General features: G+C 55.0%; 1 protein-coding gene across 1 annotated transcript in view; it reads left to right on the top strand.

Moving 5' to 3' along the window:
• TAF4 (TATA-box binding protein associated factor 4) overlaps positions 1-19,643 on the top strand; it is a 62,678-nt gene that overhangs the window by 16,798 nt on the left and 26,237 nt on the right. Inside the window, 2 exon segments of the mRNA XM_032461486.1 lie at positions 17,843-18,009; positions 18,858-18,977. Coding sequence (XP_032317377.1) covers positions 17,843-18,009; positions 18,858-18,977 — 287 coding nt within the window.

The following is a 19,643-nucleotide window of genomic DNA, read 5'->3' as shown; positions in this document are numbered from 1 at the left end:
TTCCTGTCTGTGAATGTGGAACGTGTCTCCGTTGATTTAGTCCTGCTTTGATTTAATTCATCAGAGTTTCATAGTTAGCCTCATGCAGATTTTGTGTGTATTATGATAGATTTATATCTAAGTGTTTCATTTTTTGGGTGCTGAAGTAAATGGTACTGTGTTTTTAATTTCGAACTCTGTTTGTTGCTGTTGGTTTGTAGGAAAGCAGTTGACCTTTATATGCTAACCTTGTGTCCTGCAAGCTTGCTGTAGGCTCCAGGAGTTTTTTTGTTTGTTTATTTAATTTATTTGTTTTTTGTCAGTTCTTCTGGATTTTCTGTGTAGATGACCATATGATCTGTGAACAAACGTAGTTTTATTTCTTCCTTTCCAAGCTGTATACCTTTTACTTCCTTTTCTTTCATTACACTGGCTAGGACTTCCAGTTGAAAAGCAGCCTTGAGGGGGAACATTCTCACCTTGTACCAGGTCTTAGTGGAGAAGCTTTGAGTTTTTCACCCCTGAGTGTGATGATCGCTGTTGGTTTTCTGTAGATTAAGTTGAGGAAGTTCCCCCCACCCCCCCGTTCCTTTACTGAGAGTTTCTGTCACGAATGGGGGTGTCCTGGGGAGAGTCGTCAGGGAGTGGCCTCCCTGGGCGGCTGAAGGAGAGCCCTGCAGGGAGCCACACCCGGCCTCAGGGCTCTTCTCAGTCTCCAGGTGTGGGTCCAGTGTTCTTAGAAAAGCTTTTTTGGGGACACCAGACTCTGCAAGGCAAGCCCTCTCCTTGGTCTGGGGTTCAGGTGAACAAGTGCCAGTGTCCGTGCTGGAGCCCGCCACCACTGGGGTTGTAGGGACTTTCAGGGGTAATTTGGGGACTTGCATTAGAAAGCAACCCTCCCCAGCAGCGGGCACCTGCTCACAGGAGAGAGTGGGGGTGGTGGCCGTACACTGTGGGTGGCGGGGAAGGAGGTGAGTGTTAGGTGGCCCACGGGGTTGGGCCGCGCTGTGGTGGAGGGGTGAGAGAGAAGGGGAAGAGCGGGTCCGGGGCATCGCTCGACGTGGGGGCCCTCCAGGGAGTGTGTCCTGGGTGGTGCTGGCCAGTCACGTTTGAACGCCCACTGAGGAGTCCCAGGTGCTGTGCGGACGCGCTGGGTCTCTGGCTCCCTGGGCGTGTCACTTCGCCGTGACTGGAGTCGATGGTGGGAGTTCGTGTTCTCTGGGGCGCTTGTCTGGCAAAGCCCGACTTGCTCCAGGGCAGGTTGGGGCACTTGGGGGCTGGGCAGTGTAAGTGCTGTGTTCGTAGAGGGGAAGAGAGGGCCCAGCATTTCAGCACCTTGGACAGGCGTCCCCTCCGTAAGGTTCCCCGCCCCCACCTTATCCCCCACCTTAGAAGTCAGGGTCTTTAAAGAAGGCTGTGCCCCTGAAGCTCCCCTGCATGTAGTTTCAGCCTAAGAGTCCACCAAGGACAGTGTCCTGTCTTGCTTGGTTAGGGTCTTCACGTTACTTGCACATGACTTAACGGTTTCCCTTTTATGACTCGGGCTCTGATTTTGGGGGAGGAAAGCCAGGCAGACCCAGGTCTTCCCTGTGTCATCTCATAGCTTCCACCACTACTGGGCAGGAGCTGTGAGGAGTCATCAGCTTCAGAAAAAGCCCACGGTCTTGGCACCTGCTTGCTCATGGGGGAGGGTGCCCGTCCAGGGGAGACGGCATCTCAGGCTGGTCCCCCGAGGGGGCAGGATGCCAGACCCCAGGCTCCCGGAAGTGGAAGCGCTGCCCGCTTGCTGTGACGTCCTGCAAGCAAGTGGCGATCTTCATACCCGTAGATTAGGAAAGAGTTCCTGGGACACAGCTGGCGTGAACCATGGAAGAAAGATCCACAAACTGGATTTGAGAAATAAAGGGCGCTCCGTTCACCCCAGGACATCCCAGACCCAAGCAAGCATTCTGCCTGCTCCTGGGCCCCGTGCTTTGGCTTGGCCTTTCTGAAATTTCATGTGCGTGGACTTGTGCACTGTGTGCTCTCTCGTGTCGGTTGGTCTCTACTCAGGGAATGGTTTGCATCCGTCCGCATTGCCGCGTGGATCAGCACGTGGTTTTTATGCTGAGCCGCAGTGCACCTTTGGACACACCGCATGTCAGGCCATTTACCGGGGGTGGACAGTGGAGTGGGTTTGTTCCCCATTTTGGCCATGATGATTGAAGCCTCTGTGAACATTAGTGCCAAGGCTTCATGAGGACATCCTTTCCTCTTGGGTAAACATTAGGAGTGGAATTGCTGAGTCACATGGAAAGCATGTTCAGTCTCGTCAGAAACCACCAAACCATTCCCCCGAGTGGCTGTGCGGACGCCTCTCGGCTCCTCGGTGCACAGGAGTTCCTGTTGCTTCGCGTCAGCGCCGGCACTTGGCCTGGGACGCTGTTTTGTTATAACTGTGCTCATGGGTGTGCGGTGCTCTCTCTCTGTGTTTATTTTTTAAAGTCTCTTTTATTGAGGCACAGTTTTCATACAGTAAAATTTATCCTTTTCAGTGTATAGTTCTCTGATTAAACACCTAAAATGTAGCCATCACCACAATCAAGATACAGAACACTTCCAGAGCCACAGAAATTTTTCTTCTCGCCCCTTTTATTGGTGGTGAGCCCCTCCCGCACCCTTCCCACCCTCGGCAACCGGTGATCTGTCCTGTCTATGATTTTACCTTTTCTAGAATTTCATATGAATGAAATTATTCAATAGTAATCTTTAACGTCTGGCTTCTCTCACTCAGCAGAATACTTCTGAAATGTTCCCAGTCGTTGCATGTATCAGTGCATGCGTCTTAGTGGTAGAGCAGTGCCCCAGGCTATGGATGTATACCTCATTTTATTCATCTGGTTACCAGTTGATGGATATTTGGGTTGTTTCCAGCTTTTGATAGTTAAGGACGATGCTGCTGTAAATTTTCCCTGTGAGTCTTTGTATGGACATACGTTTTCACTTCTCTTGGGCAGATACTTGGGTGTGGGGCTGCTGGCTGTGGTGAGGGAGTGTTTACCTGGTTAATCTGCCGAGCTGTTTCTGTGGTGGCTGTGCGGGTGTATGCTCCCACCAGCAGCGTGTGACGGTTGTTTCTAGTCCTTGCTGAAAGATAACATGGTCAGTGTTTTAAACGTTCGCCATTCCATGGCCGTGTAGTGCTGTCCCGTTGCGGTTTTAGTTTGCATTTCCCCAGTGGCTGATGGGGAGCGTCTTTTCCTGTGCGTGTCTGTCGTTTGCATACCTTTCGTGAAGTGTCTGTTCACCTCTCGCGCTTGTGTTTTTTATTGGGTTTTTCTTTTTGTTACTGTTGGCTTGGTGAGAGTTTAAAAAATACAGACACAAGTCCTTTATCAGATAAAATTGTTTTATAAATATTTTCTCCTAATCTGTTTACCTTTTCATTTATCTAACAGTGTATTGCAAAGAGTAAGTTTTCAAGTTTAGTAAAGTACAGTTTATCAGTTTCTTTCTTTCAGCATTCACATTATGTGTTATCAAAGAAATTTTTGCCTAACCCAGTGCACAAGGATTTTCTCCCATGAATTCTCATAGGATATTTATGGTTTTAGCTCTTACTCAATCCAATTCAAGTTAATTTTGGGTGCTTATAAGGTAAGGGGTTGAGATTCATTTTTTTCTTCATAAAATATCCAGTTGTACTGGCCCCATTTGATGAAAAGATCCTCCTTTCTCTATTGAATTATCCTGACACTTTTATGAGAATCAGTTGACCGTGTATGTGTGGACTTTATTTTTGGATTGTATTCTGTCCCATCCGTTTATCCTTATGCATAAGGATACAGCACTGCTTGATTAGTAAGTCTTGAGCTCGGGTATTGTGAATCGTGACTGCTCTTTTCCAAAAAATGTTTGGGACTACTTGGGTCTTTTGCATTTCCGTGTAAGTTTTAGGATTAACCTTGTCAGTTTCTACAAAAAAGTCTTCTTGTATCTTGCTTAGGGTCATGTTGAGCATGTGAATCAGATTGACGGTTATTGACGCCTTAACAAAACCGGCTTCCGATCTGTGTACATGGTACACCTCTCCCTCGTTTTAGGTCTTTCGCCGCCCCTCCCAGCGTTGTTTTACAGTGTTTATGTCTTTACCATATTCTGTTAAACAAACGTACCTTTAAGTATTCATATTTTTACGCTGTGTAAATGGTACTTAAAAAAACTGCAGTTTCCAATTGTTTGTTGCTAATGTGTAGAAATACAGTCGCCTTTTAAGTATTGACCTCGTACCCTGTGGCCTCGCTCAACTCGTGTATTAGTTCTTGTAGCAATTTTGTAGATTGCTTAGGATTTTATACAAAGACAACTGTGTTATCTGCAATAAAGAGAGGTTTTCTCTTTCTTCTGACCTGTGCACCTTTTATTTTCCTTCTCGCTGTGTTGCACTTGCTGGAACCTCTGGTGTAATGCTGACTAGAGCAATGGGAGTGGACCTTTTTGCCTTGCTTCTGATTTTGGAGGACCGTGCTCAGACTTTTCCCCGTCCAATGTATGACGTTAGCTGTAGGATTTGCATAGATTTCCTTTATTGGGTTGAGAACGTCCCCTTTATTCCTAGTTCAGTGAGAATTTTTGTCATGACTGGATGTTTGGTTTGTCAGGTGCCCTTTGCTTCATGCATTGAGATGCTTGTGTGGATTTCCTTTTTTAGTCTGTGAATAAGGTGTTGTGTGGATTCAGTTTTGAATGTGAAATCGTGGTGCATTCCTAGGATAAGCCCCCCTCGGTCATGAGGTGGTATCATTTTCTATATCGTGGCATCCGACTTGCTAGCATTTCTGTGTGAGCTGGCGAGGGCTGGCGGCCGCCTGGCTCCGGCGCTCGGAGTGCTGGCCGCTGCTGTCAGTCTGCCGACCGGCGGGCTCTGGGCCTCCGCGTCCCTGGCGCGCTGGGCGTCGTCAGGCTGCTCAGTGCCCCAGACCTGCTGCGAGTGAGGTGCCGTCACAGTGTCGCCTTAGTTCTCATTTCCTTCTTCAGCCTCGCAGGAGGTGGCGTCATCTTGTGTGCTTGCTGCCGTTTACGGGTGTCCTTTTGTGGGATGTCTTGTGTTTGTCTTTTTGTCCAGTTTTCTTTTGAACTTTCTCATTAATTCCTGGGAAGTCTGTCTGTGTCTTGGTTGCAGTTCCTTTACTATGTGGGCTGTATAGGTGACCAGCAAGTTTTTTCAGCTTACAGCTTATCACTTCCTTAATGGTGTCTTCTGATGAATAGGAGTGCTTGATTTTAATGTAGCTGAATCTGTCTTTTTCTTTATGGCAAATACCTTTTCCAATCATGTTCAAGAAGTTCTTTCCAACCCTAAGGTCATAGAGTAGTCTCCTCTATTTTCTTCTAAGATTTTAGTGTTTGCTTCCACTTTTGTGTCTTCAGTCCTCCTGGAATGAGACTCTCGTGTGTTGTGGTAGTTCTGTTTTTATTTTCCGTTTGGATGAAGAGTTGTCCTGGCCTTCCTTCTCTGGATGGCCTTCACCTCACTGATCTGCATGTCTTTTCTGTAATATTTGAAGTTTTATGCTATGCAGGGGTCTGTTTCTGGGTGGTTCTCTCCTGGTTTATGGCTTTGTCAGTACCGTCGTGTCCATCAGTAGGAGAGCTTCGTGCTGTCTCTGCTGGCCCAGGACCCCGCTGGATTCTTCCTGAGAATTGTCTGTGCTAGCCTTGGAATGTTGATCTTGCTGGTAAATTTTTGCATCAGCTCTTTGAGGCTCAGGAAAGTTCCTTCAGGTTATTTTGATCAGAATTGCACTGACCTGTGGGTCCGTTCGGGGAGGATCTGCCACTCTGGTTCGGTGTTTGTGCGTTCATGAATGTGGCCTATCGCTCCACTTGGATCTTCTATAGTATCTTTCAGTCAAGTTTTGTGTATTTTTCCCTGTAGGTGTTGTGCATACTTTGTTAGATTTATCCCAGGATACTCTCAGTTTATTCCTCTTACTGTAAATAGTAGTTTTTTTAACATCACAGTTTCTAATTCTTTGTTGACGAAGTGCTGAATTGTAGTAGAATGTTGGATATTAAGCTTATGTCTAACAGTGTCATCAAACCCTTTCACTAAACGGCGTGTGCAGATTTTGGGGTGTTCTCTGCAGCTGAGGACAGTTGAGTGTCACTCAGCTCCGCACGTTCCCGCTTCTCTGCGTGTCCTCTGGCCTTTGGGGCTTGCTGGGGCCTCTGTCGCGGTGCCGCACGGGAGGGGTGCCGTCCGGCACCCTTGCTCTGTGCCTGTCGCTCGGCTGACTCCCTTGGAGGGAGAGTCTGGGGACTCACTTCATCAGGTTAGGGAGGCTCCTTGTTTTCTGAAGTTGTTTGCTTTTCTCGGCGGGAAATAACATGTATTTTAGGCATGAGTGGATTTCGAGTTTATCAAGTGCTGTTTCTGCAGCTGTGGGATTGCCTTCCGTTGTGTTTCATGAGCCCCTTCTCCTCACCGTCCCTCTCCTTCCCGGGCCTCTGGCTTCCCGGCTGTGCCCCCAGGCTTCCTGGAGACTGATGCCATCGCTGGGATGCCCGGTCCCCACTGCCTCCTGCTCGGCCCGGGGGCCCTCCCGTGGCCTCTCCCGTGGCCTCTCCCGTGGCCTCTCCCGTGGCCTCGTGCTCTCGGGCCTGGATCTCAGCCCCCCGGGTCCCCTTGTTCCTCCCTCAGCGTGTCCCTTGGTTGGCTTTGCCTCCCTAGCTGGGACGTGGGGTGTCCTCATCCCCAGTCCTGCCAGCTTGTCCCCACCCTACCTTCGCGGTCGTTTCCACGTGGCTTCCTTCAGGAGACCATTCAGGCCCCTGGGTTAGTCCAGGCACATCCCCGGGCTGCACACCCTTCACTGGCTGATTGTGGGTGTGCAGCCAGTAGCTTGGTGACCGCACTGACTGGCTGGAGCGCTGACTGGATATGTGGTCTGTTGGCTGGTGCCCGCCTTCCCCACCCCGCGGGAAGCCCCAGGCCGGTGTCGCTGGTTTCTGTCGGTGCCCTGGTCCCGTCTGGAACCTAGCGGTCCTTGGTCAGTACTGGCCGGCTAGCTGAGGGAGTGAGTGGGTGGAGGTCGGGGTCCCTTGTTTTGCTCCTTCCTCTCGGGGGTGTTCTGATAAGTGGGGTTGCCGGGTAGTTGAATTTGGGGAGCTGGAGTTGTGTTGTAAATCACGCAAGGTGCGTGGCACCAGCCACCCAACCTCCGTGCCCGTGAGCCTGGGCGCAGGGTGGCCCTGGTCCGAGGTGCCCACAACGGGCCTGGCCCCCCGGAGCTGCGCCCCGCGGCCTGGGCCGCTCTTCCTGCCTCTGACTCTTTGAGTTGAATCCCTCTTCTGTGGCCTCTTGGGCCAAATGCCAGCTTGATGAGCAGTTGAACACGTGAGGGTGGGGACGTTTGTCCCATTCTGGACAGACCTGTGGGTTTTAGGTTAGAGAAGCTGATACTGACCCATCCATCCGGGTCGGAGCTTGCTGAGTAGAGTGCCGGTGTGCGTGACTCTGAGAGGAGGCCCTTTCCTCTGCTCACTGATCTTGGCAAAGGCCCAGCATGTTTCTCCACAGGGTCCTGTGCGCCCTCCACCTGGTGCAGGTGCGGGGCCACCTGTCCTGTTTCCAGAACCGCTCTTGACATGGCGCCGCTTTGCAGAGGGAGGCGGTTCTCGGGGCCCTGCCTCCAGGCTGCACCCTTGCGGTTTTGCTTGTTCTTCTCTGTTTATTTACACAGACCCTAGAAAGAACTTAAGTGAACGGTAAAAATAATAGCCGGTGAAGTTCAGAGAAAGTTGGGATGTGGGAGACACAGGAAGGACAGGGTGAAACGGGTGAGCGCAGGAGTCCCCGCCCTGGGCTCCGTGGGCCGCTGTGTGTGTTTGGGGGTGGGGCACGGGTTGACTTCTGCTAGTCAAAGCCGGGGAACCAAAGCATTGTTTGGGGTTCAGAATCCTCAGATGGGAGAGAATGCAATAAAATTGTGCCTGGATACAGGTTCTCTGTTAGTGCAGAATATGTAGCTTTGGACAAGACCGGAGTGGAATACGCTCAGGCTTTATACCGGGAGTTCAGGAAACTGAAGGGGGTTGACTGGGCCCAGCCAGTGTGCTCGCTGTTCTCACGGGAGGGCCGCCCTGGCGGCTGACTCGCAGACTCTGGGCCACGGGCTCCGGTGCTGGAGAGTGGGGTTTGGATGCCTAACACCTCATCCTCGGCCGCCTCGGCCAAGGGTCCAGGGCCCCAGAGGAGAAGCCTCTGAGGCCCTCTGATTTCAGGGATTTTACAAAGGTGAGAAAATGAGAAACCAGTGTTGGCTGATTAAAATGAGGATATAAGTGAAGCAGAAGTGGTATCGGGCCCGAGGCTCTCTCTTCTCAGCAGGTGTTCCACGGAAAGATGCACAGAGAAGCCTGCCAGGGGCACAGAAGTCATTCCCCGACTACTGCACGTGTATAAGCGGGGACGAGGGCTTTCTGTGAAGTGTGCTCGGGCACTTGTGGGGACAGCAGGAGGTAAAGGGCGCTGACACCGTGTCGTGGTGAGGCCCGTGTCGTGGTGAGGTCGGAGGAGAGAGCTTGCACTCCATCCTGCTGTGTCGTCAGGGGAGCCATGTCTCTTTGGGGGAACAGCAATCTCCCTGTACCACCCAGAAAAGGAGTGAGGTGTCTGAAGGCATGGAGCACGGAGCCGTCACTTGCAGAGCAGGGCCCTTAGACTGTCCTCAGTGTTGATTGTGGAGTACAAGGCCCTGGCCACCCCAGGACATGGGAGGCAGGGATGGAGTGTCCAAGACTGGGGGTGGGACAGTACATGGACCACTGGCCACCTTGAGCCAGGCAGGTGGCACCCCTTGGTGGTGGCCGTGGGGAAGAGGGAGGGGGAGATGGCCCTGGAGGGTTGAGGGAACCTTGGGGCCTGGGGAGTGTGAACCCCCCCAAGCAGCCTGTCACCACAGCACTTCTTGGCGCTGTTTTTCTTTCTGTGGTTTCGCAAAGTGACTGTAGTGCTCGTTTACAGATCTGTAAGCAGTGCACCCCTGTGTGTCCTCTCCTGAGACGTACACACTCTTAGGTGTATCTCTCTATTTTTAAACTTTTATTGAAGTGTAGTTGATGTACAATGTTGTGTTCGTTCCTGGTGTCCAGCACAAGCATAGTGACGCGGTTGTATGTACGTTCACATATTCTTTAGCATATTCCTTCTCATTACATGTTATTACAAGATACCAGATGTAGTTCCCTTAGGTGTGTCTTGCCCATAGGTTTTCACCTCCCAAGTGCAGAACTAAACGTGCACGCGTGACTTGTATGTGAACCAGTCACGCGTGCTGTCCTGCAGTTGTCTTTTCATGTCACTGGTACATCGAGGACTCGCATCCTCGCCAGCACACAGGTGGAGTGCTGTGGAGTGATATGAAGGCGCGTGTCCCACTACACAGGGACTGGAACTTGACCTGCTGGGTCAAGGGACAGGCGTAGGTAACGGGGCTGGTGCTGCTGGAAGAGACCCGTGGTGTGTGCCTGCGCCGCCCCCGTCCGAGCTGGCGTGGAGGCCCAGCTGAGCGAGCCTGGAGGGCGGGCCAGCCACCTGAAGTGCCTCCCCCCTGCCTCCGCCGGCCTGTTGGTGAGGTTGAGGTCTCTGGTGTCGGCCCTTTGGGTTGCTTTCAGGAGTTGCTTGATAAGAGTTTCTGGCCAATTTTTAAAGTAGGTAAGACAGTTGTGGTTACTGGCAGTGTAGTCAAGTTTTTGGATACAATTTTTTTCCCCGCAGAAATTGCACGCTAAGCAGGTCCATTACAAAATTCCAACCTGTATGGAGAGGCTTGATGTCAGGGCAGATCTGCATCCCTCCCTGCTCCCCTGCCCCCCCACCCTGTCCTGTGGGGAGCAGATCTGTGGACGTGTGCCTGTGTGTGAGCACATGTGAGTTCTTCACCACAGTCCTGAGCAGCTCCAGCGGGCATCTTACTTAGAACCGTGACTCAGTGTCCTCAAGACTTAGAAAGTCACCGTATGGAGTGAGAAGTCAAAGTAACGTGCGGGGGCCTGGGACTCGGGCTGAGCTCTGTTTTGACCCCGAGTGGTGGCGGCGGGGGTGCTTTGCCAGGGTCAGGTGGGAAAGCCGACTTGAAGGCCAGAGGGCGGGAGGCATCAACCTGTCCTGGGGTTTTTGGATTTTTGTCTTGTCTCAATCAGACATTTCGGATACCTTTCCTAACCGCCAGCTTTGGAAGCCCTGCCAGCCCGGGAAAGTGCACGTGTGCATTTGCACCAGCAGCCCTGACAGCAGCCACCTGCTCGGTTTTCTTGGCCCTGGCTGGTCCCTGGCTGGTCCCTGGCTGGGGGGTGTGGTCTGAAACAGGTTTCTCTTCTGTGGGCCTCAGGTAAAAAGAGTGATGCTGTTGATGGATTTTGGTGCTTCTCTGCTGAGACGGCCGTGCTCAGCCTGAGGCAGGAGGGGAGCGTGAGGTGTGGCCTTACTGCCGGAATTCTTGAATGATGGGCTGTCTTAAATTGTGTCTGTCTCCACGCCAGGCAAACTTAAGTTAGTATTAGACTTCTATGTAAAAGAACTGTGCTCTGTAGTTTTGGGGAGACTTCACCTCTGGGGTGGTCATTCCATTTACCGCACCTGCTCAGTTGAGTGGGCTGGAAACTCGGCCTGTTGATGCGCTCTCCTGGCTCCGGCGGCATGGGTAAGCGTGTCCCCCGCTCTCATTCCCCTCCTGGGGCCTGGCCTGCACCCCGCCCCGGCCCTCCCAGCTGCGTGTGCTGTCTGTAAGTGCCGGCCCCGATCCATGGCCAGCTCCATACATGCACTTTACCTTGACGTGACCCTGGGTCAGCCCCAGACACCGTGGGTCTTCGGTTTTCACCCTGTTCTAGACCCCTGGCAGCGTGAAGGTGGCAGGGCTCCCGCTACGTGGCTGGTCTCTGAGCTCTGGCGCAAGTTGCGTTCCTGGGAGCACCTGTGGGCCTGGCCCTCCCTGCTCATGTCACCTGCAGTGGCGTCTCCAGATAGCGGAGCACTTCCCGCCTCCAGTTTTCATTTTGAGCAATTTGAAACTTGGAAGACTAATACGGTTAACACCTCTGTGCTCGGCCTCTAGACTTACCTGTTCCTGCAGTTTTATCAAAGCAATTTAAACTGTAGCTGAAGGGGTTAGTGTTTACAGGTACGAGGCTGTGCCCTGCGCCTTTGGTGTGTGTTGTTGGAGTCATTAGGTAAAGAAAGTGCTTTATGGCCTTGATGCCTTAGCACGCAGCTCACCGTGGGGAAGGGTGTCTGTGGGTGGGTGTCTGCAGCTTTGGGTTATAATTGTAAGAGAGCTCCATCTCCAGCATAAGCTGGTTTAAGGAAGACTAGAGACACACGCAGGTGCAGGAGGCCATGGGAGTGCAGGGTGTTGGGTCCAGCACTTCAGGGAGCCCAGCTGTGGAAGTGGGGCTCATGGCACCCCAGATGGTGGGGAGGGGTCCGCGATGAGTAGGGAGGTGACCAGGGGAGGAGGAGCGTTCCAGGTGGCGGCCCTGTGTGCGTGGCGGAGCCTGTGGCCAGCGTCCTCGAGGTGAGGCTGCAGAGCGGCGGGGGCTGTGGTGGGGGGGATCGCCCCACTCCCAGAGCCGAAGCTCTGTGGGGGCAGGGTCTCCACAGGCTCCTCCGCTGCGGCGGCAGGCTCGCCCCTGTTGCTCCTGTGCCAGCTGGTTCCACCTCACCTGGGAGTGCTGCTCTGTCGTGTGGGTGGGTCGGAAGCTGTCCTCGCCTGCTGCTGCGCGTTTGGCGTCTTTCCAGTTTGGGGCTCTTGCAGGGGCTTATTCTTCCTCTTCTCTTGTTTGAGCACCTAGGGGTGGGAGGGTTGAACTCTGTAGGGAACTGCGGGGTACGTTGAGAACCCCGATTCCTCCCCTGCCTCCTCGGCCCCTGGGGTGGCCCGTCCTTCTACTCTCGGCCGTTTAGAGGGCGTGCAGCGGCATTGCGTTGTGGGGTTGATTTGCAGGCTCCTGATGAGCAGCGACGCTGAGCGTGCTTTCACTGCTGCTTTGCCTCTGTGTCTTCTCTGGTGGAGCGTCTGTTTAACTCTCTTGCCCCTGTCGGTCCCAGGCGGTTTGTTTTCTCGCGCGGAGTCTGGGTTCTGCGTGTTCGGACGTGACCAGCTCCATGCCCTGCAGAGGTGCTGCCGCCCAGGGCCTGTCTCTCCGCGCAGCAGTGTCTTCTGAAGAGCAGGCGTTTTGAGGTTCGGCGAGTCCAGTTCGTTAGCTTGTTCTTTCACGGGTGTTTTCCTGGTGGTGTGTCTGGAACGTCTTTGCATGACCCGCGTCGCCGAGCTCTTCCCTGTGTCTTCGTCCGGGAGTTTTAGAGGGTTGGGGCCTGCATTCAGGTCTGGGATTCCCTTCGAGGTGGTGTTGGTGCGTAGTGTGAGGTGTGGCTTCCGTATGGATGTTTGCTTGTTCCCTGTTTTTTGAAAAGACTTATTTTTTTGCTGAATTTCCTTTGTATTTTTGCCAAAACCCAGCTGTCCACGTGTGTGCAGGCTGTTCCTGGACTCCGTTGCGTCCCACTGATCTGCTGTTTAACTTGGTGTCAGCTCTCCGCCCTGACCCTTGTGGCTTTCTAGCACATCTCTGAGACAGGCAGCGTCAGTCTTCTGACTCTTGCCCTTTTCCATAGCACTTTGGAGCTTGCGGACCTTTGCATTTCTCTGTGAGTTTAGAGTAGGCGTGTCTGTTCCCACACGCATGGCTGCCGGGATTCGGGGGGACTGTGCTGCACCTGCAGATGAGTTTGAGGGGAGTTGACATCTCAGCTGTCTGAGTTTCCCGGCCCGTGAACAAGGCGTGGTGAATCTCTTCACTGACTTAGGTCTTCCTTAATTTCTCTCAGCCTGTTTTTGTAGTTGTCAGCGTGCGAGTTGCAGTGTGTGACTTCGCAGCAGCTTTTGGGGTGGGTGGGAGCTGCAGGTGCTTTGCCTGTAGCGGGATGTTCAGAAATGCAGCCACATCGCTGCTCCTAGACTTCAGCACCGGCACTTCCTCTTGTGCTGTTCCTGCTTTGAGCCTTAAATTCGCTCCCTGAAACGATGAAACGGAAAACATCTGGCTTAGTGGGAAACCGGTTTTAGAAGCGACACGTGCTGCGCGTCTGCCGTTTCAGCGCAGATGCCCCTTGAAGAAGTAAGATGAGCCTTCGCGGAGAAGAGGGCGCCGGGTCGGGGCTGGGCTTCCTTCACCCCCGAGGTTGTGTCCCTGCTTGACCCTCGCCCCCCCCGCCAGCGTCCTGCTTCGGGGGGAGAGAGAGTTTTCAGGAATGGTGGTCGGAATTGTGCGGTGTTATGGACGAGGTGGGGAGGAGTGTTCCCAAGGTGTGGTCAGGCAGGACGCTGACCAGATGCTCTTGAAGGTGGGAAACCCTGGGACCAGGGGCCGGGGCCCAGTCCCCTAGTGAACTGGGCGTGAACTGGGCCCTTGGAGGGTGGCAGCGTGCTCTGCCCTCCCTCAGAGCTGAGGTCTAGGGGGATGTGCAGTCAGGACACAGGTGCCCCGCCCACTCACATCTTAACCCCTCCCCCACCGCCAGCTTTTCAGCCATCAGGGCTTCTGCAGGATTAAGCACTTAACTTTGGGTGATTTAAAAGACAAACAGCCAAAAGAGTAAAAGGCACATTTAGGCTGAATTTAAATCTGCTTCCCAGGGTCCGAGTTGGCATCTTGCTGAGTCTCTTGCACTGGTATAGTTGGGGGACCCCATCCAGTGGGGACCTGCTGGAGGGGAGCTCAGGCAGGGCTAGGGGAGAGGGTATGGCAGGAGGGCCACCGTCCACCCTGGTCTGGGGCTGTGCGGGCCTCGGGGAGGCCACCCAGCTCTCCTCCACCCGTGGGACACGCTGAGCGGGGCGCAGCTCTCAGGAGTGCATTCTAGGCTGTGTCACAGCACGTGCGGCGTTTCTCTGCTGCCTTAGTGTCCATGTCGGGGGTTGGGGGCCAGTTAATTGTGGGGGGTCTGCCCTTTGTCCCCCGTCTTTGCAGACCCTCAGTGCAGTCTGGCAGGTGACAGTGCTGGGAGCCTTGCCGGGTGATGGTGATGGTGAGGGTGGGGCCTGGTCTCTCTGACCTGGCTGCTGTTCGCTGCTTGTGCCATCACAGCCGCTGTTCCCTGGGCCAGGGGCCCCCAAGCCCAGGGGAAGGAGGCTTGTGGGACAGGGCGAGGTCGGGGCCTGGAGCCCCTGAAGGTTGTGCTGAGGAGTGTTTCCCCACGAGTGATGTCTTCCGGGTGGAGGTTCCCTGGCCAGCCAGAAAATGCCTGTTCACTCTGTAGTGTAGCTTTGGCTGACCTACATTTTGGCTGAAAATACAGTGAAAAATGTTGACACGAAAGGGATGGGAGCCACTCACGTTGGGGAAGAGCACGCGAGTTGACCTTGAACTCAGGTGCGTGAGGGATGGTGGGATTCAGTCTTCAAGAGCCATTGGCTGTGCTCAGGCTCGGGGGACATGGCGCCCCACAGAGCCCGCGGGCTGGTCCCGCAGGGCCTGTTACCCTGAGCACACGGGGGCTCGGTCACCACCACGCAGGGTGCCTTCAAACTCCTGGTGCCGGTTTGTGCTGCGCATTGTAGTTTAAACACCAGTGCTTCCACAGTAACGAAAAATAGAAAGTAGCTTGTCCTCACCAATGAAGAATGTGAATGTATTTTGTATGAAATGCCACGTAGCCACTGAAGAGTGTGGTTTTGAAAAGAAGAAAATACCAAACTGAGTATCATCAAAATGACCTCAGTTTTCTTTATGGTCATCAAACCACAGCTGTCACACATCTGCACGTGGGCCCGGGAACGCAAGGGAATCGGCCAGCGGAGGCTCAGGAGGCTTCTGTGTTCCTTGCGCGTCTCCACGCTTCCTGACAAATACTGACTCTTTACTGAGAAAGACAGGAAAGTTATTTAAAGAGAAAACCTGAGTTGTTTTCTGGCTGCTTGAACTGCATGCGTCATGACTGTGGGTCATGCAATTGGCTGGTTTTGGTTTTAGAGTGCCCCGAGTGGAAGAGGGGTCCTGGGGGTGAGGGGTACGGGCGGCGGCCTGGGCGGCGGGGTCGGCTGGGTCAGGAGGGGCGGCCTGGTCCCTGGCTCCTGCCTTGCCTGTTCACTGCCTTCAGGGAATCTGAAGAGCCTTTGGATTTTTTTGTTTTAATTTCTGGGGGGAGGTAACTGGGTTTATTTATTTATTAATGGAGGCACCAGGGATTGAACCCAGTACCCCGTGTGCGCCCCACTGCTGAGCTGCACCCTCCCCCCCGAGGGGCCTCTGAAATGGACGTTGCGTGTACTGTGACAGGGTGGACGTCTCCTTCCCTGATTTAAGGGCCAGAGGAGTGTCTGTGCAGCTCTTTTCTTGGCCACTGTTGAAGCCAAACTGCCAGGGACCGTGCAGTGGGCCCTCGGTGTCTGGGCACCCTCAGGGAAGCCACTCACCCGCTGGCTGCGGGGCCCTTCCTGGGCCACCCCTTGAGCCGCAGCTGCACACGCAGAGGGCTGGTGACGGGGGCCTCGAGGCACTGGGTGGCAGGTGCTGCGGTAAGCGCAGGAGACTGCTTTCTCGTGACCTTTTATCTAAAGCTCATTTCAGTTACATTTTGAGACAAAGCTGTGTTTTTTCGCCTTTGCGTGAATAGATATTACACAGTTTCCTGTTTGCAATGAGTGGTTATAACCAGAGTTTACAAGATCCAGGACAGTGACAGTGCCATTAATGCGGGTGTGCGGTGCGGGCGTCTGTGTTCTGACCCCCCGGGGTGCCACGTGCACGGCTGACTGCTTTTTGTTGAATCAGTGACTGAGCTGTTGTAACTGGGTTGGGGGGGGGCTGACAGGGAAGAGTGTCCCAGGACGGCCCCCGCCCCGCTGGCCCTGTGTAGTCCGCCTCCCTCCCCTGGGGAGCCACGCGGTGTTCCTGAGGCTGCGGCCACGCGGCCTTCATGCCTGGTGGCAGCCGTCCCGTTTCTCGCTTACCGTTTATGTATCTGCTCGAGACGTTTCTCGTGAGGGTCATGCCGTCGCTGCTGGGTGGGCGTCTGCTTCCGTCCCCAGCTTTCTTCTCACCAAGGGCACGGTGCTCTGCCCCAGTGTCTGTTTTTTCAGACTTCTGTGTCCAAAAGCCACTTACTTCATCGGCATGTTAACCATGTTGCTGTTTCATGGATATTATTACATAAATATTCCCTTTTTCCCATATACATTATTTTTTAAGCAAAAAAACCACCCGATGATCAAGGTGTTCACATCAGCTGCTACGTTAGCAGGTTTGAAATCGGGGTTGCCAGCCGTGGGGCCTGTGGGGCCTGCTCAGCTGCCCTTCTCCCCAGCCAGCTGCAGCGGTGGCTCCTGGGACGTCTGAGACGGGGACAGGGTGAGCTGCCGAGGGGACAGCTGGGTGCTCACCGAGCCCCCTCTTCCGGGGCCCCCGGCGTGGTTGTGGTCCTGGCTGCGTGGCTGTGCCGTCCCCCGGTGGGCCAGCCCTGAGTCCAGCTGCCCGTGGCTGCCCCGGGCCCTCCAGGCCGCTCCGACAGCGCTTCAGCAGGCGCCCAGGTTGCAGAGGCTTCAGTGGAGGGAGTTACTGGCAGGAGACTTTTTTTTTTAATTTCAGCATAGTTTCTTTTAAAAGGGCTGTTTTGAGGGGAAGCTCTTTTAATGGGCATGAACGTGGTTCTTCTGGGTCAAGAGTTGTAGACCTGAACCCAGGGAGAGGCCTGTCATTCCCTGATGTCGTGATGGGTTTGGAGGAGCCGGGACCCAGCACCCTCTGACTTCTAAGTTGGCTCCAACTACCGTTTGCTTTGGGAGGGGGTGCCTGATGTCACCGCCGAGATCTCCGGCAGGAGGTCCTCAGGCTTGGGTACCACTTTGAGCGCAGTTTCTGAGCAGGGGTGCAGGGGCTGCCATGCAGCGGCTCCCCGGGCGACCCTGGCCCGGCGCCTTGTCCTTCAGTGGCCGCTCGGTGCCGCCCTCTGCCGAGGCCTCGCTCCGGGAAGCGTGGTGTCTCGGTGCCTGTGGGCCCCCTGCGGCTCTGTCAGTGGCTCTGTCCTGGGAAGTTCAGTGTGAGTGTGCTGCTCTTCCAGGTGAGGTCTCGGGTAGAATTGGTTGCTGGTTTTTGAAGCTCGAGTTAGTGCCAAACCTGACCGCTCTGATTTGCGTTCCAGCACCTTAGCTGAAGCAGCATGAAGAGTGAGTGCTGCTCCGTGTCTGTGTCCCCGTGGTGGGCGTCCTGGGTTGCCCTGGGCACAGCTGGCCTTGCATCCAAGAGGGGTCTTGCTCGAAGAAGGAGATTTTGGGGCTTCACAGGACTCCAGGCAGGGAAGCCCAAGGGCGCGGCTGTGGGGGTGCTGTCCCCTGGGGCCCAGCTCAGCCCTGTGGGGCGGGAGAGGAGGCCAGGCTGCCTCCAGAGATGGGCAGTAGGGGTCGGGGTGGGCTGGCTGTGGGGTCTAGGGCAGGGCTTGGGGTCTGAGGCTCCAGTCATGACCTCTCGCCTGACACCCGCTGCCTTGTGAACTTGGCTGTGCTGGGGCAGCCGTGGGCACTCTCACACCAGGCCCCTGGCCTGCTGTCCTGGCCTCCTCACCTGCAGGCCGTACAGGGTGGCCGAGGGGCTGCCAGTGTGGCTCCAGGAGCTTCGCTGCCTGGTTGCTGACGGACGGGTCTCAGCTGCCACTCCAAGTCCACGAGGATGCCCTGCGTTGGCTCCATCCTGTGCACCATCGTTGTGGGCACGTCTGCTCTGCACGTTTACAACTTCCCCTCTCACTCCTCAAAGCTGTCTGGCTCCCTGAGAGAGTCCGCGCTTTCGGGGCACGTTTCCTGACGCCGTCTCCTTCCCCCCCCAGGTATGGTCCTCGTGCGCAGCGAGAACGGGCAGCTGTTAATGATTCCTCAGCAGGCCTTGGCCCAGATGCAGGCCCAGGCCCACGCCCAGGCCCAGCCTCAGACCACCATGGCGCCCCGGCCGGCCACCCCCACAAGTGCCCCCCCCGTGCAGATCTCCACCGTGCAGGTGAGTGTGTGCGCGTCTGGGCGGCCCTACCGGAGGAGAGCCCTGTGTCCTGGCCCTGTCCCTCCTCTCCCGTGACTCAGCTTCCTGTGCCTCAGTTTCCTCTTCTGCAGAGTGGAGCTCCTCCCAGTGCTGCTCCCATAGGGCTGGTACGAGGGCCGAGTTAGGGCATTTCAGGGCCAAGGCCAGTGGAGCAGGGTGGACGCTGAGTCAGTGTTAGCTCTTACTATCCGGGAGGCAGGTGAGAACATCATGGGATGATGTGAACAGCACCCCCCCATGGACGTCTGGGCCTTTGGGGTTCGTGCCCTGACCCTGAGACTGTGGCGGGATGACGGGCTCTGATGCTCGAAGCCGAGTGCCTAGGACGTGCACCTCCTCCAGCGTCCGGCTTCTTAATTTCCACCTGGGCCGGTGCCAGGCCTTTACCCCTTCCTGTTCTCATTTCCTGATGCCTGCCTGTCTGATGCTACGGTCCTGCTGTTCCGAGTTGGCTGCAGGTAGTAACTAAAGTGGAGATGAGAATGGTCTTGAAGTCTTTTCTCCTGTGACTTGAGCCAGGTTGCCTCTGGAGTTGATGCTTCTGTGCTGTAGGCAGAGGGCATGGGGGTGCTCGGAGATTCACAAGTAGCCTCTTTTGCTGAATACGGTGTGTGAAGATTCTGATCAGACCCTTTTACTTTAGTAAGAAACGTATGGAACCAGGGCGGCCTCCCTGAGGATCGTGAATGAACTTGTAGGCACCCGTGAGCGCACTGGTTGCGTGCTAGAGGGCTGATTGTTGGGGGCGCCAGGCGGCGGGGTGTTACTCACCTGTCTCTCGTTTTAGATGACGACTCCTTGTTTTTCAGGCACCTGGGACCCCCATCATTGCACGGCAGGTGACCCCTACGACCATAATCAAGCAAGTGTCTCAGGCCCAGACGACGGTGCAGCCCACCGCAGCGCTCCAGCGCTCGCCCGGAGTTCAGGTGAGGCCGTGGCTCCACGCGGCAGCCTTGGTCAGGGGTCAGGCCTTGCAGGCTCGGGCGCTGGGTGTCAGGGGTTGGAGCTTGGGGGGGGGGCGGCTCCTGAAGGAGGTGCTTCCCTGACCACCGACACACACAGGCTGAGGCTCTTTTCTTTAAAGCCAAGCGGGATTGACACCAGCAGCGTTCTTTAAGAGTGCTTCCCCCTCAGCTAGAAGTCCAGCTAAAAGTGTCACCTCATTCAGAGTTGGCTGAGCAGGAGGGATGGGCACGGACTGTGCGTGTGTGGCACCTACGGCCTTGTCCGGGCTTCGCGGCCCAGACGCGTGCATCCTCCCTGTGTGTGCGTGTTCATGTGTGTAATTCTCACAACACCCCTTGCTGACGGGCCCTGGACACGTGGGGCGTGAGGGGTGTCTCGGAGCTTCCTCCCGCTGCCGCACCTTTACCGGCGGTGAAGTGCCATTCCGGAAATGTCTCCTGTCGACCGCATGGGGCTGGTGTGTTTTTTGGGTCTTTAAATAGCGTTTTAAGCTGTGGGAAGGCAGGGTTTTCAGGTCCTGGCCTCTCTCGGCGGGTTCTGATGCTCCTGATGGCAGCCTCCGGTCTGCGGAGCTGAGGCGGGTGGCTGGGCACTGGCTGGCCCCTCCGTCCCAGGATGCGGCCTCT

Source organism: Camelus ferus, chromosome 19, assembly GCF_009834535.1.
Source record: "Camelus ferus isolate YT-003-E chromosome 19, BCGSAC_Cfer_1.0, whole genome shotgun sequence".
Taxonomy (NCBI): Eukaryota; Metazoa; Chordata; class Mammalia; order Artiodactyla; family Camelidae; genus Camelus; species Camelus ferus.
The sequence above is the reverse complement of the archived record's forward strand: the minus strand, read 5'-3'. Positions and strand labels throughout refer to the sequence as shown.